The sequence below is a fragment of the Tribolium madens genome, unplaced genomic scaffold (assembly GCF_015345945.1).
Source record: "Tribolium madens isolate multiple individuals breed KSU strain unplaced genomic scaffold, Tmad_KSU_1.1 Scaffold_97;HRSCAF=244;Tcas5.2_LG3a, whole genome shotgun sequence".
Taxonomy (NCBI): domain Eukaryota; kingdom Metazoa; phylum Arthropoda; class Insecta; order Coleoptera; family Tenebrionidae; genus Tribolium; species Tribolium madens.
In genome coordinates, this window is record NW_025401069.1 from 9,571,560 (window position 1) to 9,585,817 (window position 14,258).

The 14,258-nt window shown below is 32.6% G+C and overlaps 5 protein-coding genes across 8 annotated transcripts; 3 read left to right on the forward strand and 2 right to left on the reverse strand.

The window, feature by feature from the left end:
- Window positions 1–19: 19 nt before the first annotated feature.
- Window positions 20–1,286, forward strand: LOC123015116. Its single transcript, XM_044414602.1, has 5 exons — window positions 20–215; window positions 262–416; window positions 465–676; window positions 724–848; window positions 894–1,286. Exons 1-5 carry the CDS (start codon window positions 92–94, stop codon window positions 1,253–1,255), a joined length of 978 nt encoding a protein of 325 aa, XP_044270537.1. The 5' UTR covers window positions 20–91; the 3' UTR covers window positions 1,256–1,286.
- LOC123015113 (exosome complex exonuclease RRP44) lies at window positions 1,212–4,730 on the reverse strand. Its single transcript, XM_044414596.1, has 11 exons — window positions 4,568–4,730; window positions 4,348–4,512; window positions 4,139–4,296; window positions 3,689–4,088; window positions 3,234–3,641; window positions 3,041–3,187; window positions 2,497–2,993; window positions 2,208–2,451; window positions 1,771–2,160; window positions 1,574–1,729; window positions 1,212–1,520 (listed from the first exon to the last, which is right to left on the reverse strand). Exons 1-11 carry the CDS (start codon window positions 4,619–4,621, stop codon window positions 1,290–1,292), a joined length of 2,850 nt encoding a protein of 949 aa, XP_044270531.1. The 5' UTR covers window positions 4,622–4,730; the 3' UTR covers window positions 1,212–1,289.
- A 503-nt stretch (window positions 4,731–5,233) lies between these two features.
- Window positions 5,234–7,375, forward strand: LOC123015117 (mpv17-like protein). Of its 3 annotated transcripts, none has more exons than XM_044414605.1 (5): window positions 5,234–5,416; window positions 5,881–6,010; window positions 6,355–6,443; window positions 6,519–6,631; window positions 6,679–7,375. In XM_044414605.1, exons 2-5 carry the CDS (start codon window positions 5,882–5,884, stop codon window positions 6,885–6,887), a joined length of 540 nt encoding a protein of 179 aa, XP_044270540.1. In that variant the 5' UTR covers window positions 5,234–5,416; window position 5,881; the 3' UTR covers window positions 6,888–7,375. The 3 variants fall into 3 exon arrangements, with proteins under 3 accessions (XP_044270540.1, XP_044270539.1, XP_044270538.1); XM_044414604.1 differs by lacking the exon at window positions 6,355–6,443 and adding an exon at window positions 6,173–6,261 and having other exon boundaries at window positions 5,244–5,822; XM_044414603.1 differs by lacking the exon at window positions 6,355–6,443 and adding an exon at window positions 6,173–6,261 and having other exon boundaries at window positions 5,246–5,416.
- Window positions 7,376–10,289: 2,914 nt separating this feature from the next.
- On the forward strand, window positions 10,290–12,040 carry LOC123015115. Its single transcript, XM_044414601.1, has 4 exons — window positions 10,290–11,292; window positions 11,343–11,537; window positions 11,588–11,768; window positions 11,825–12,040. The coding sequence occupies exons 1-4, from the start codon at window positions 10,348–10,350 to the stop codon at window positions 11,980–11,982; spliced, it is 1,479 nt and encodes a 492-aa protein (XP_044270536.1). The 5' UTR covers window positions 10,290–10,347; the 3' UTR covers window positions 11,983–12,040.
- A 391-nt stretch (window positions 12,041–12,431) lies between these two features.
- On the reverse strand, window positions 12,432–13,292 carry LOC123015118 (transmembrane protein 42). 2 transcript variants are annotated; one of them, XM_044414606.1, is made up of 3 exons: window positions 12,922–13,292; window positions 12,682–12,828; window positions 12,432–12,629 (listed from the first exon to the last, which is right to left on the reverse strand). In XM_044414606.1, exons 1-3 carry the CDS (start codon window positions 13,012–13,014, stop codon window positions 12,495–12,497), a joined length of 375 nt encoding a protein of 124 aa, XP_044270541.1. In that variant the 5' UTR covers window positions 13,015–13,292; the 3' UTR covers window positions 12,432–12,494. The 2 variants fall into 2 exon arrangements, with proteins under 2 accessions (XP_044270541.1, XP_044270542.1); XM_044414607.1 differs by having other exon boundaries at window positions 12,678–12,828.
- Window positions 13,293–14,258: the final 966 nt, after the last annotated feature.

Here is a 14,258-nt window from a genome sequence, read left to right on the forward strand (position 1 = left end):
GGAATTTTTACACGCACATGTGATTTTAGTGACATTTTTTGCACCAAAACTTAACCTCAAACTCCTTTTTGAATTTGTTAAAATATTTAAAATGATAGAAAACGATCTAAATACGGTAGTTTACCCACCAAATAAATCCCTTCAGCGGAAAATCGAACTTTCAAAGACACCCGTCGTATACGAACACTTACTTTTTCTAGAATTTAACGATAAAGGTAATGGGTCCTTTTTCTCAATTTCGGTTCTTAATTTGCATTTTAGACGAATCAATTCTTGGTTGTGCTAATCTAAACGGGACACTTTGGGAAGGCACTTTATTATTTTTCTCCAATGAAGAAAATTTACTGCTTCTGAAACACAATAGAAGCCTTGTTGGTTCTACAGTCTCTGATGGGAAATTTTTAAACGACAGTACTGTAAGTTATTACTTCGTAAAGAATATACTATAAGTAATATGGGAGAAGTTTGCTTTAGCCGAAGATACTGGGCTTTTAAATATTCTTACAATATCACGTGAGAATCAAACAATACAGTCAGCAGGATATTATAGAGAAGTTGATCGCATTCCAAAAATCGCTGTTTGGAAAAACAGCTCACGGATCCTCACCTGCTCAAATAAAGCGGTAACCATTTGGGACATTAACAGCACTATCAGAAAACCACTACATCATTTTCCGTAAGTTTTATCACCAATTTTTCCCTTATCTAAGTTTTTATTTCCAGCGATTATCACACAGAGCTTATAAACTATGTTGATACACTCAGGTCAGAACCAAACGTCTTTGTAACAGCTTCAATGGACCGGAAGTGTTGCATTTGGGACGACCGCAATCCGTGCCCTGCGTCAGGTAACTATTTTTTGTCATTTATTTCAATATAACTAAAAATTGCAGTCTTGTATAACAATGAATTTTGCTCTCTCACAAGCGTTGCTTGCAACCAACACAACACGAATTACGTGGTTGTGGGATCTGAAGGAGGCGATATTTACCTTTTAGATAAACGCGAACCGAAAGACTTTATTTCAGTTGCTAGTTGCAACTGTTACATCTACAGATTAGCTTTTGACGATTCCAATAAACTTGCAGTGTGTGGCGACATTAATAAAGTTTTAGTATTCAAATGCGAGGACGAAATCTTAAACAGTGCTTATTGCAACGATAAACACTCCGGAATCGTGCGAGGGTTAGCATGGAATAAAGAAACTTTATATTCCTGTGGTTTTGACAAACAAGTCGTCAAACATTTATTTTAATAAGAACATTAAAAACTTTTTCTTACAATAATTACTAGTGTCTTTTTCTTCCTTTCTTTTTACTTATCTCCGGTTCCGGTTGTTTACGCTTCTTTTCGTTACTTTCTGGTTCCTCAAGAGGAGGGACACTGAAACCCTCAACGTAAGGTTTGACAAGTTGTAAAACGAATTTTTCATGTTGAATGTTATTGGAATCGAGCGATAGACGGACGACAACGGGATCAAAAGCATGAATAACAATACTTCCAGTTTTTTGAGTTTGGTCCTAAAATCAAGTAGTGATGAGTTGGTTTAGTCTGCGGTCCGCTTTAAAGTTACCTCTTCATTATACTCAAAAATATTCGAAATTTCGCCCTTTTTAGCTAGAAATAGAGTACATTCCAAGCCATATCGGGGTATGAGAACTTGCAAAGCGTTTTTTCGGACGTGCAACACGTAACCTTTCTCATCTTGAAGTTTCCCTTTGAAAAACAACTACACACCAAAAATTATTAAAACAAATAAAAAATTCTCACATGAGTATTGAACGCAATTGACGCTCTTCCAGCATACTGAGCCATTCGATTCCTGTAATTTAAATTTTGGCACAACTCATTCGTTTTATTCTTATCCAAAAGATCTGGATACGTGGAATCGGCACCGCAAATGACTGCTAACAACCTGTGCACTATGATATCAGCATATCTACGAATCGGTGACGTGAAATGTGTGTATAAAGGCACAGCTAAACCGTAATGAAAGTACTCTTCTTTTTGGTAAGTACCACTTGCAAAGTAAACGGCTTGTAGCATACAACGCGTCGCTAAAATTCGGAACATTGTGTTCAGATAAGGATTCTTTGAGTCCACTGCATCGTCAAGCGATTTTGCTAAATTTTTGCCCGAATCTACTTTAATTTCAAAGCCCTAGAGCAACTAAATCAGATTTGAGGAGACATAGGTGAAATACGTACAAGGTGACGTCCTGCTTTAACCAGAGGATCGAAATTAATGGCAGGAGGGACTGGGTGGCGACGCAACATCGCACAATCGGGAAACTCTTCAAGGATTCGTTCAGCAACACTGATATTAGCTTGTAACATAAATTCCTCAATCATGGAATTTGTCTCAAATAGTTTTTTCACTTCCACGTCCAATGGTTCCATTGTTTCAGAATCTAGTTGAATTTTCACCTCAGGTGATGCAAGGACTAAAGCTCTAAAAATTTAAACAATTAAATGAATTATTTTAATCAAAAAGTACCCATTCGCTAGTCTGCGATGCTTCATTATTTTCGCCAACTTATTCAAACTCCTCAAAGACTCAGCCAAAGTGTCCTGTTTGGTTTTGTCGTCAATTATTAGTTGCGCCTCTTCGTACGTCATGGCTTTCTTTGATTTGATAATGCTTTTATGAAATCGTGTATTTAAAATGTTCGCGTTTTTGTCCATTTCCCAAACACAAGAAAACGCGAATCTTTCCTCCCCTCCCCGTAAGGAACAGAGATTAGAACTGAGCAGCTCTGGGACCATATCTATTCTATTATTAACCAAATACACTGTAGTGGCCCTAGACGCAGCTTCGCGATCCAGAGGCGTTCCAGGTCTTATAAAATAAGAAACATCAGCGATGTGCACACCAACTTCGAATATATCATCAGCGATTGGGCGACAATGAAGGGCATCGTCAATGTCAGTGCAACCTGGGGGATCCACCGAGCAAATGTCGAGGTGTCTAAGGTCGACACGTTTTTTAACATCCTAAAAAGCAAATTTACATAAAAAAAAACAGCTAATGTAGATATTACATCATCGGTGATGACCCAAGGCATTTTAGGCAAACAGTTTAGAACTTCCTCAGAAAATTGGCTATGAGGAACGTCATGTTCCAACAAAATGACTTCATTTTCGGTAGTTTGGTCTCCAATGTTGCCCAAAGCTCTCACAAAATGACCCTAATTAACAAAATTGCGATAAAAGTATTTTTTCACTTCTACTCACATGAGGATATCGCGAATGCTTAGGCCAAGAATCGATCGTAACAATCAATTTCTGAGTTCTCAGGAACTCTGCCTGGCGAGTCTCAATTTTAATTTTGGGTATACTCTTATCAGCTGGGACAAACAACTGATAAACGCCATCAATGCCCCCTTGCAAAATTCCGCAATACTGTCTCCACTTTCTGCGAATAATCCCAACGACGCGTCCGGTGGGCTTAGCCCCATTCTTCTTCTTCGTCGCTTTCTTCAACTCATCCTCTTTTGTGGTAACATCATCAACAGTTTCGTCACCTTCGTCTTCTAGGACAATTTCGCTGGGACACACCCATTCCTCCTCTTTTAACAGTTCAACGGCCACAGTGTCGCCATCGACGGCGCGGTTGAGACCAGCCCGCCCCTGAACTATCACCTAAAGCAAATATAGTAGGTGGCGCCACTAGTGGTCAATTGTCTTACAGGTTCATCGTATGAATCCACGTTAACGAAACCTTCCAGGAAGTTATCGCGAGAAGCCCGGAATGTTCCTTGGAGCAGTTTTCCCTGTCTTATGCCAGTCAAAACCTCGACGTTACTCAAATGATTGGGGAAAACGTCTTTAGCAAAATCATTCACGTGGAAATCCTTCCGCGATAATTTATCAGTGAGACCTGACGCGTCAAGATTTTGAACGTATTCTGAGACAGTGTAAGAAGGGATATCCTCTTGTTGGGCCTTAATTCGATTAGCTGAATCGTCAGTAAGAAAAACAAATTTTTGTTTAGGGGCGTGCTTTATGTACCAAGAACATGCAGCTCGAATACACCTGTCGTTGTAGTCATTAATGAGTTCACCTTCTTTTTGTTGCAAATAAGTCCCTCTAAAATCATTACTTTATGTTTAGAATTAAAGAAAAAAATGTGTTTTTACTGATGGTGGTCGTTAATAAAAACGTAAAAATGGCGACTAGGGTTTTCAATTACGTTGCATAAGCGTTTGTAAATTGGTAAACTTCGGTGTTTCACTTCATTTAGAACTGTATGGAGGATTATTACATTGCCAATAGCTGCCTCTTCCAAAATATCCATCTAAAAAATTGTTTCTTATTGGTTTACTTGTATAAAAGGCTCAAAATATACCTGATCAAGAACAACATTTGTGTCTAATATTAAGTAGTGGTTGTATTTGAATAAAGCACATCTGTTTTGATGATCTGGGGAAAGGAATGACTCCACTGGAAAACAAACTTCACATTCTTGAAGACCACAAGAAATGTCATCACGAATATAATGTTCTCGAACATGCTGCAATAATGATCAAAATAATAACAGCCCCCATGTTAATTCATCAAATACTAACCTTCAGATAGTTCCCAACTTTGTTCTTTTTAATAAAAGCTTTGGTCGTAAACATTGTTCAATTATTCAGATGATATTTTATAACAAATACAGCATAATACATGCCGCAACAATTTATTTGGAGGTTATATTTTAAATTTGTTAGGTTACGTTTTTGTTGACATTTGGTTGACATGGCGGAAAATATAAAAACAGTTTTTACTTTTTAAAATTTTATTAATTTTCTAATTAAAAAAAGCAGAAGTTACTAGTCATAATTAATCTATAAAAATTCATATAAACAATGTACCTATTATGTATACACATAATTATTATATTGTTTTTAGTCAGCAAATCGTGACTCTAATAAATTGATGGTTGGTGAAACTCCCATTATCCCATTACTATGTACATTACTATGTATTAACTTATAATTAAACATGTTAATTTCATAAACATATGCAGAAAACATGTTCCTTACGCGACTCAATTACAAAAACAATCTAAAAAATAAAAATTATTGTACTGAATTTTAAAAAACATTAACAAAAGAATTTGTTCCAAAATTAGATATTATAATTATATACTACTATAAATTATCGTATCTATGATATGATAAAGGTAAGCATATCTCATTATTCTATAAAAATTATGTCTAAGTACTACCTATAGTGAATAGAAAAGTATCACGTGTCGCTCAAAGAAAGTCTATAAGATAAGCTATTTAATACCCATAACAGTGGTAGAAGGTTACATATTCTATTTACAGTAATTTATTTAACAACCGCCAATTGAATTCATTAAACAAAACCTCTGTTGTAGTGTGTAGAACTCTAAAGTTCTTGTTACTTATTCTGTTACTGTGTTACAGGTAAATAAGAGCCCTTTATTACACACGACCTTAAAATTGTTGACGTTCAATGCCATTACAAATTATATTAAACAAATAAAAGTGTAGGAAAATTCCTATTTACAAAAATAACTCTAAACTGAATTATTATTAATTTTCCGTAAATTTGAACCATCTTCTTCTGTAATTAGGATTCACGTCCTATAACATTTGAAACAGAGAGAATCATAATCAATAAGAGTGTTCTTGCGCAAAAACTCGTATGTTGCGAAATATTTGCCCAAATGCCACCCAATCATTTTGTTAAATCATTTTGTTAGCAAGTACAATTTTTAACTGGAGAAAAAATGAAACGATTCAAACATAAAAAAAATGTTTCTCAAAGGCCGTACAAGTGTTATTAGTGTATTATAAATATCGAATTCTTGTATGTGAAATTTTTGTATTAAATATTTGTTGTTTGCTCTAATAGTATGATATTTCAGCATGTCCAGTATTTTAAAATTCATTAAATATGCATTTAACAAACACCCAATCATTTCCAATTCGCTGGTGTACGGGACACTTTACGTAGGAGCTGAGTTTTCCCAACAAACCATATCGAGAAAAGTTCTGGTGAGTACTAAATTATTAAAAAAACACAAAAAAACACTCGCGATTAAAATGCCCACTTAAGACGTTGCGGTTATTTTTTATGTGGGCCTCATTTAGAGTAAGTTCGCTTATATTTTATTGTTTTTTAATTTGATTCAGTTGTGTGTTAATATTATTTGACAGACTAAAACGCCCACACCTTACGACACCCCAGCAATCGCTAGATATGCGATTTACGGAACTGGGATACAGGGACCATTTTTGACCATTTGGTATTATACTTTTTTTTTATATAAAATGTAGTGTTTTATTTTTATTATATTGATTTTGGTTTCTGATTTTCTTTGAATGTAATTAAATTTCAGAACAAAGAACCGATCGTCTATGACCGCCAAATGCTAACATGTTTTGGAATACTCGGTGTGACTGTTTTTGCTCCAGTATATCAGTACTGGTACGTCACAAACCAAAATTAATATATTATCAACATATATTTTTATATTATAAAAGTTAAAAAACGATTTTTTAGGTATAGATGGCTAGACAAGAAGTTTATAGGAACATCGTACAAAATTGTAGCACAAAAATTGCTACTGGACCAATTCTTAATGACCCCACAAATTTTGATTATTTTTTATGTTGGTGAGTTACCAGCATTCTTTTTTTCTTAAATAATACGAATTCTGCAGCTATGAGTATTATGGAAAAGAAGAAGGATATTTTTGAGGAGTGTAAACAGAAGATTATTCCCACATTTAAGACTAGTTGCATGTTTTGGCTTCCCGCCCAAACTGTAAATTTCTTGTTAATCCCCCCTGCCTTTAGGGTCGTTTATGTTGGGACTTGTTCATTTGCTTGGGTCAACATTTTATGTTGGATTAAACGACAAGAATATTAAGATTTTGCAAACTACAATAATGGTCAAAGCTTAATCTTACATTTTGACAAAATGTCTAAAGTAATGTAACAAATATTAAAATGTTAAAATGTAGGAGAAATTTGACAGTTCTTTTTAAATAAGTGACAGAAGAGGACAATAATTCTATTTATAGCTGTTATGAATGTGAATGTTACGAAATTTTAACAACTGATGGCACTATTTAACTTTAAATAACTATACCTCCATTGTGATATTTTCAACAGTACATATCATAAATAGTTGTTTTTGCCCGAAAATATGCATGTTACCCTTATTAACAATGTTTTTCGGAAATTAAAAACAACTAAAAATTCTTAGAAACTAGCACTTCCAAAAATCATTCAAATGAATCGAATTTATTGATGTTGCATTTTAATTTCATATTGAAACAATCAATTTTAACATAAACGTGTTTATTTGTATGATGTAACATTTTTAATGCTTAATAAAATTTTATCTCAGTCGTATTTGTGCTTTTCTACTTAATTTCTAATTAAAAATTCAAAAAAGACAATTCCCGAGGTAATTCCTTAATACCCCACTATGTGAATTACAATTATTGTTGCCTAGGTATATAAGAAAGCAGCTCCTTTGAACTTATTAAAATTTGAATTGTCTAATGAAAGCATCAGCATCAGCAACTGTAGCTAATAACTGATAACCGGTTGTTTGCTTTTTCGAAATGGTTTCTTGTGTCTTTTTATCACTGTTATTGTTATTAGTGGCAAATTTGTTATCAGGGCATCATCTGGATTTCAAATGGGAGACTTTTGAGTAAAGCCTTCACTTTGAAACATCTTAGTGACAATTTCGACGCTCATGCTGTGGTTCATGAAGGCCCAGGAAAGAAAACATATACTATAGGAGGAGTGTTTAGATTTTGATAAAATAATTTTTTGAATAATTTTTATTTAAATAAATATTATTTGTTATTACAGTTAATAAAATCATATCCCTAATTAATTACAATATTTTATTTAGTAATTAATTTTATTTGAAATAGACAAAAAACAGGCTGTTAAAATACCAGGTGAACAAAAAGTATAGAACCAAACGTTTTTTGCTTAAACTATTTATTTTAAATTGATGAATGATAAAGTATTAAAAAATGTGACGTTTCTCAAGGATAAAGTTTTTCGATTTTTTTATTTTCAAGTTCTGGAAAATTTTAAAAAAATTCTAAATCATTAATAAAAATAATTATACTAAATTTATTCCAGAACACAAAAAAACAGTTCTTACTAATGTATCTGTCTAAAAATTTAATAAGAATAAATATAATAAGAGTATGAGATGCAAAACATTGACATGAAAAACAAAAAACAATTTTTGGACCCTAATCTAATAATAATTAACATATTAATTTATTTTTTTTCTGTATAAATTTATTGGGAGTTCTTTCATTGTCTGCAAACATTTTAAAATAGATTTTTAAGTAGGTATTTCTACTTTTAGTTGACAAACAGAAAACTTTAAATTGAAAGACACTTTGTTTTCGATGCAAATGAAAATTCTTAAATCGGAACAAATCAGGACTCAAACGTAAAACAGAACTCCTACTTGGCACGTAGGAGGAACGCACAGGTGGTAAAGAAGAAAAGAAAATCCAGCCAACGTTTTGTTATACAATTAAGTTATTTCATTTGTTGATCTGTTAAATAAAATACAAAGTATGTCTAGCAACCAATATTAAATTTTCTTACCAAAATTTTGACTTGGTAATTTCCGTTTAAAAAAAAAAGGATTAGAGGCAACTATTTGTGCTAATTAAATTTTTAATATTAATTTACCTAACTTGATAATTAACCCTTTTAAATAATCTTCTCTCGTAGATTGTGTTGAAGAGAGGTTTAGGAAATATAAATATATGCACCTGAAAATAATTCAGTACAAATTCTTTTCTGAACTAAATACATAATTCTAGAATAAATAAAATATTTTGTGGTATTTTCTGTTGCTTCACTTAAAGGTTGTAAGGGAAAGCCTTATAAATGTTCCTTGATGTTATATCAAATTAAGCGATCAATATCCTTCTAAAAAATCTATGATGTCCACAAAAGTAGCTAAAAATACTTTTGATTAAATAGAGCAATTTAAAAAATACCAATTTTTATGAGAAAATAAAAACCACCCCATAATTTTATTCATCGTCAATAATTACGGCAAATCAATCAGTCACACGCCGAAACTTGACGAAACAACTGTTGTTCACCGTTGTGCAGATTAACAAAAATACTGTTCTTTAGACCTCATAGAAACCAAGAAGGATATCGATAGGCGGAGCCAATGCGTACTCGGTGTAGTGGGGAAACTTGAGCAGTGGCGTAACACAGAACCATTCTGTAATAAAACGGGAATTGTAGAGTTGCATTTTTTTTCGTATATTCATTGACTGAGATATTAAATATAAAAAATTCATACGATGCTCCACGATTATTTCAAATATACGGTGATATTAATTTCTGTATAAATAAAAGACGAACAAAAAGTAACGAATAGATTCGTTTATTGAAAATATAAACATTAAAAAACAATATTTGTATCATAATTAATTTTATCTTACAGGTTGAGTGCGCAAGTGCACTCGTCAAAATTCTCACTCGCGTATAATGATGCTTTTCTATCACTTATAATATAATGTACTATTAAATAATTTTTAAAAGTTAACACTTATAAGATGCCCCTGTTAATAAGTAGGTATATTAAACATTCTTTAATGATGTTTTGTTTTCATACCTAGTCAATAAGATGTAAAAATTTTAATACCATTTGACTGACATAAAAATGTAAAACGGACCTTAAGCAACTAACCTCACTTTCGGTTTTTGTAATTTTTATCCTGACAGCTAGAGAAAAAATGACAACAAATCAAAATAATTTATTGAACCTATATTAAAATACGTATGGCTGGCATTATTGTTTCGGAAAATCGACGCCAAAATTAAATTTCAATTAAAACTTTCAAATTTTAGTTTCAAATGGCAATCATGATGACAATAAAGCGTGGCTTACATTGACATTTTTTGAACTGACATAAATTTGATGTCCAAAATTCCGTGTCCGCCAGTGTAATAAATTGAACCTTGTTCAACAATTTATAATAACTTTCTCAAATGGTTACTGAGTATTGCCATTTATAAAAGAACAAATGCCTTAAAAATGTTATTTAGTAATAAAGTAATAAAATCAAAATAATTTCGTTACAGTATATGGATTATTTGTTTTGTTCAAATAAATAAGTGCGAATACACGCCACTGCTCTCAGCTGATTTCAGAACTCCCCTATATTTACGAATGGATTCGTCCGCGAGCAGTATTCGTCTCTGCGCATCCCTTCCATCGATATCTTTCTTGGTTTCTATGTCCTCTACTTACATATAATAATAGAACGTATAAAATTCGTGAATTTACTTTTATTATGTGAAGTGGTTTTTTAAAAATGGCTCTAAAACCTGGAATATATTATATTTTTTCGTTGTTTCTTATTATGGTAGTGTTACTAACAATTTTCGTTCCAACATTTATAATATTGGGTTGTTATCGACAAATCATCGGTTTTATTTTGAAAATGAAATATGGTCGTTTATTTGGTGGCTTACTTGAAGGAAAAGATGCGTTTTGGGCATTTGAGGATGCCTCCAAGAGCATAATCACCGCGCTTATTATTATGGAATCAACCAAAGATTTAAATCACTTTATAGAAACTCTGCAAAGAAGAATCCACGAGAGGCTTTTTAAAAAAGAGTCCAAACTAGGATCGATACGTCAAAAATTCGGTGGCTACAGTTTCCTTATAAAAAACCAATACTCCCTAGATAACGCTTTTAAAATAATTAATGTCTACTCAACTTTTGACCGATCGTACTTGGTGAAATTTGTTGAAGAGTGTTTCTCTCGAGCGATGCCCAAACAAGATACAGGTCTTTGGGAAGTTTTGGTCTTTGACAAAGAGGCACAATGGCTTAAAAGAAACAGCAAAAATCAATTTGTTATCGTATTTCGTTGTCACCACAGCTTGGGTGATGGTTTTGCTTTACTCGACCTTTTAGCCCACCAGTTTTCAAGTGAAAGTACTACACAACCATCAGAAAGCTATCGAAAGCAATGGGCGAAATCGGGCATCGCGACAAGTTGGTTTGCTTTATTTAAACATATTTTATATGGCCCCGCTCAAGTAGCAATCGAGAAACTTTCGCGACAACATGATGTCAATTTCCTACATCGGGATAGTCTTTGCGGAGAGAAAATTGTAGCCTGGGCTGTTGAAGAGAACCCTCAAATGGTACCGATTGTAAAAATGATAAAAAATAAACTGCCAGAAACACGATTTTCGGATGTGATATTATGTGCAATTTCAAAAAGTTTAAAAGATTTTTACTTGAAAGTATGTATTATTCAGTTCTCAAGTCTTTTGTTCTAATTCCTTTTTTGCAGAAAACTCAAATGGTGCCAAAGCATATAACTTGCGTACTTCCAGTGCTACTAAAAGCTCAACCAGACACAAATATTTTCGATTTGACAAACAGATATTCAGTAGCAGAACTAACTTTGCCTGTTCTTACAAACGATAATATTTTTGAAGACGTGAGAAAGCACACAATGATTTTGAGGAATTCTCCTGACATTTTCGTATAGCTGAATCTAGGTCTGTATAATTAAAATACGAAACATAATTTTAGGTCAATCACTGGTTTCTTAATATTGTGGTTTCTATACTACCGGAACTTTTGTTGAAACAAATTTTATATTTGACTGACAGCACAGCCATCATAAGCATTTTACCAGGATTCAAACTAGGTTCTTGGGACGGGGATACCATCCGTGACATCATCTATTGGGTTCCTCACCGTGGATCTACAGGTTTCAACACTTTTTCCTGTTTTTCGAAACACAAACTCTTGAACTCTTGTTTGTAGGGATAGGATTCTCAGTGTTAACATATGAGAATAGATTTCAAATAGGTATAGTAGTAGATAAAGAACTACCTATGGATCAAAATGATGCTCAAATGATTATAGATGGTGTATTTAAATCTATTGTCGATCATTACACCAGTAACTTTGATACATTGTAAACAGTAACCTTCAAAAGATAAAGTGCTTAGGCTGGTTAATAAAGATTACTATGTTAAAGTCTTTGTTTTTTTTTAGTATTGTAAAAATAATACAAAAAGCTTTTATTTCGTAAAAATTGTCAATGTAATTATACATCTTTGAACAGACGTAGTGCCTCTACTTTTTATATTATTATCAGTATGTTCAATAAAGTGAATGAGAGAAAGGTCAGATTATGTTAAGGATTCGTTTTTTTCAATTTACGTAAACTTTCCATGATCAATGTTTTACCAGAGTTTCATGAGAGTTGAGCTAAACTAGGTACTTTTGTATCAAACTTTGCAAATTGAATTTCAATTCTACTCCCAACAGGAATTCAAGTTGGATTATAATTTAGGTGTACCTATTCATAATGTCTACCATACATATATTGTAGATATTAAATGTTATTTGAAAACTTTAGAACAAATTAATTCTTATTTATTTATTTGTAGCATTTGTACTCTACATATTTCTTAAGAAAACTTAAATATTAATTCGACTTGTTTAATGTATGCTCATTTGGTTGGTCCCGCAGTATCAATAATAGTCCACATATGATCAAAAACATCCCCGACCACCAAAGCAGGGTGGTCACCTCTCCAAAAATTAAAAATCCTGTCAATGCCTATAACCAAAAAGACGTTTAGAAGATTATGAAATAAATTTTACTAACCTACTGATAAACAATAATTGGAAGCTGCACTAATTACTGTTGCGGTAAGAGATGATTCAACATTTTGTAGAGCTTTAACAAATAGCGTCCATACCCCCGCATTACATATTATCATCAGTGCAAAAAATATAATTCTTACAATAAAAAGTCCCTTAAAACAAAAAGTTGTGACAACAAAAGTTTAAATTTATTATATGCAAAAGCTCTTTTCTTGTTCTGTGTACTTTTAATTTTAATTATTTACCTCAAATGTAGGCAACCCCGATAACTTTCCGAACAAACTGGCTGCAGACGCACAAAAACCGGCTAAAATAGCAAAGTTCAATTTTCCTCCCATGTTTTGTACAATTCCACTCGAATAAGTAAATGTAACACAAAATTACACTATTACACACTTATCTACATTTCATTTAATAAGAATATTTTACTTTCAAGAGGTTATTGCATCGCCACTACATTAAATGCAACGGGATTATTAATGCACAGACAAAACACTAAATATAAAAATGTTTTGGAAAAAGGTCGCATTTTGATACTTTTCAGTTTATCACATTTAAATCTTTTATTTAATTCTTATCAACTCCAACATTTTTACAAGATTTGACAGTTGACTGATTGTCATCGCAATTTGACATTTACAAGTGCAAAGCCCGACCATATGGATAAACTCGTGGACAGAAAAGCGTGGGATACCTATATCACAGATTAGCTATTAGCAACTAATCTGTGCCTATATGTTAACACAAAAACATTATTCTTAATGAAAACGGCAACAAAAAAACTGCATTTTCTAAAGTCAAACTGACAAATAGGTAATTGTCTTCGTGTATCGTGTATCGGTTTATTTATTCCGTAGATAATAAACCACTCGTTAGCACTCGTGGTTTAAAAATTCACTCGTGAAATAAAGCGTCCGATTTACACTCAAACTCGTCGAATAATAGTTATTTATTTTACAAGACGATAGAAATTGTTTATCCACGAGTGAAAAGGCTAAGTTTACGAGTGACGAAGTCACAAGTGGACTTCTTTATGAGTAGATAACCAATCTTTATCGTCGTGTATAATATTTAGTTTTATTTTGTACTCACCTACCAGAATTTCTTGAATCTAAACAGTAGATAAAAATTAGTTTATTTCACTTGACGATAAAAGATCACTTTATCTACTGAAATTAGTTGATAAAATATAAACAGTAGATAAAAATTACTTTATTTTACTAGACGATAAAAGACTACTTTATCTATTGAAATTTGAGTACAAAATAAATAACTATTATTTACAATCATAAATAATCAAATTACCTTGCATGTGAAAAATTGGAAAGTAAAACATTTCAACTTCATTTAACGATTTATTTGTTAATATGACAGTTTACGTTGGAAAATGGCCACTTCTCAACCTGAACTGTCATGTTTTTCAAATTTTGATAAACTTTTTATTGGTTTTCTGTTCTTTAAGCACTTTCCACCTCGGTATGTAATCTACTATATTAATTATATGATTTCTACGATCTAAATGCATACATTGAGATAGTTGATGCGGTTGTGGGAGTTGCAGCTACCCAACAGCAACCAATGG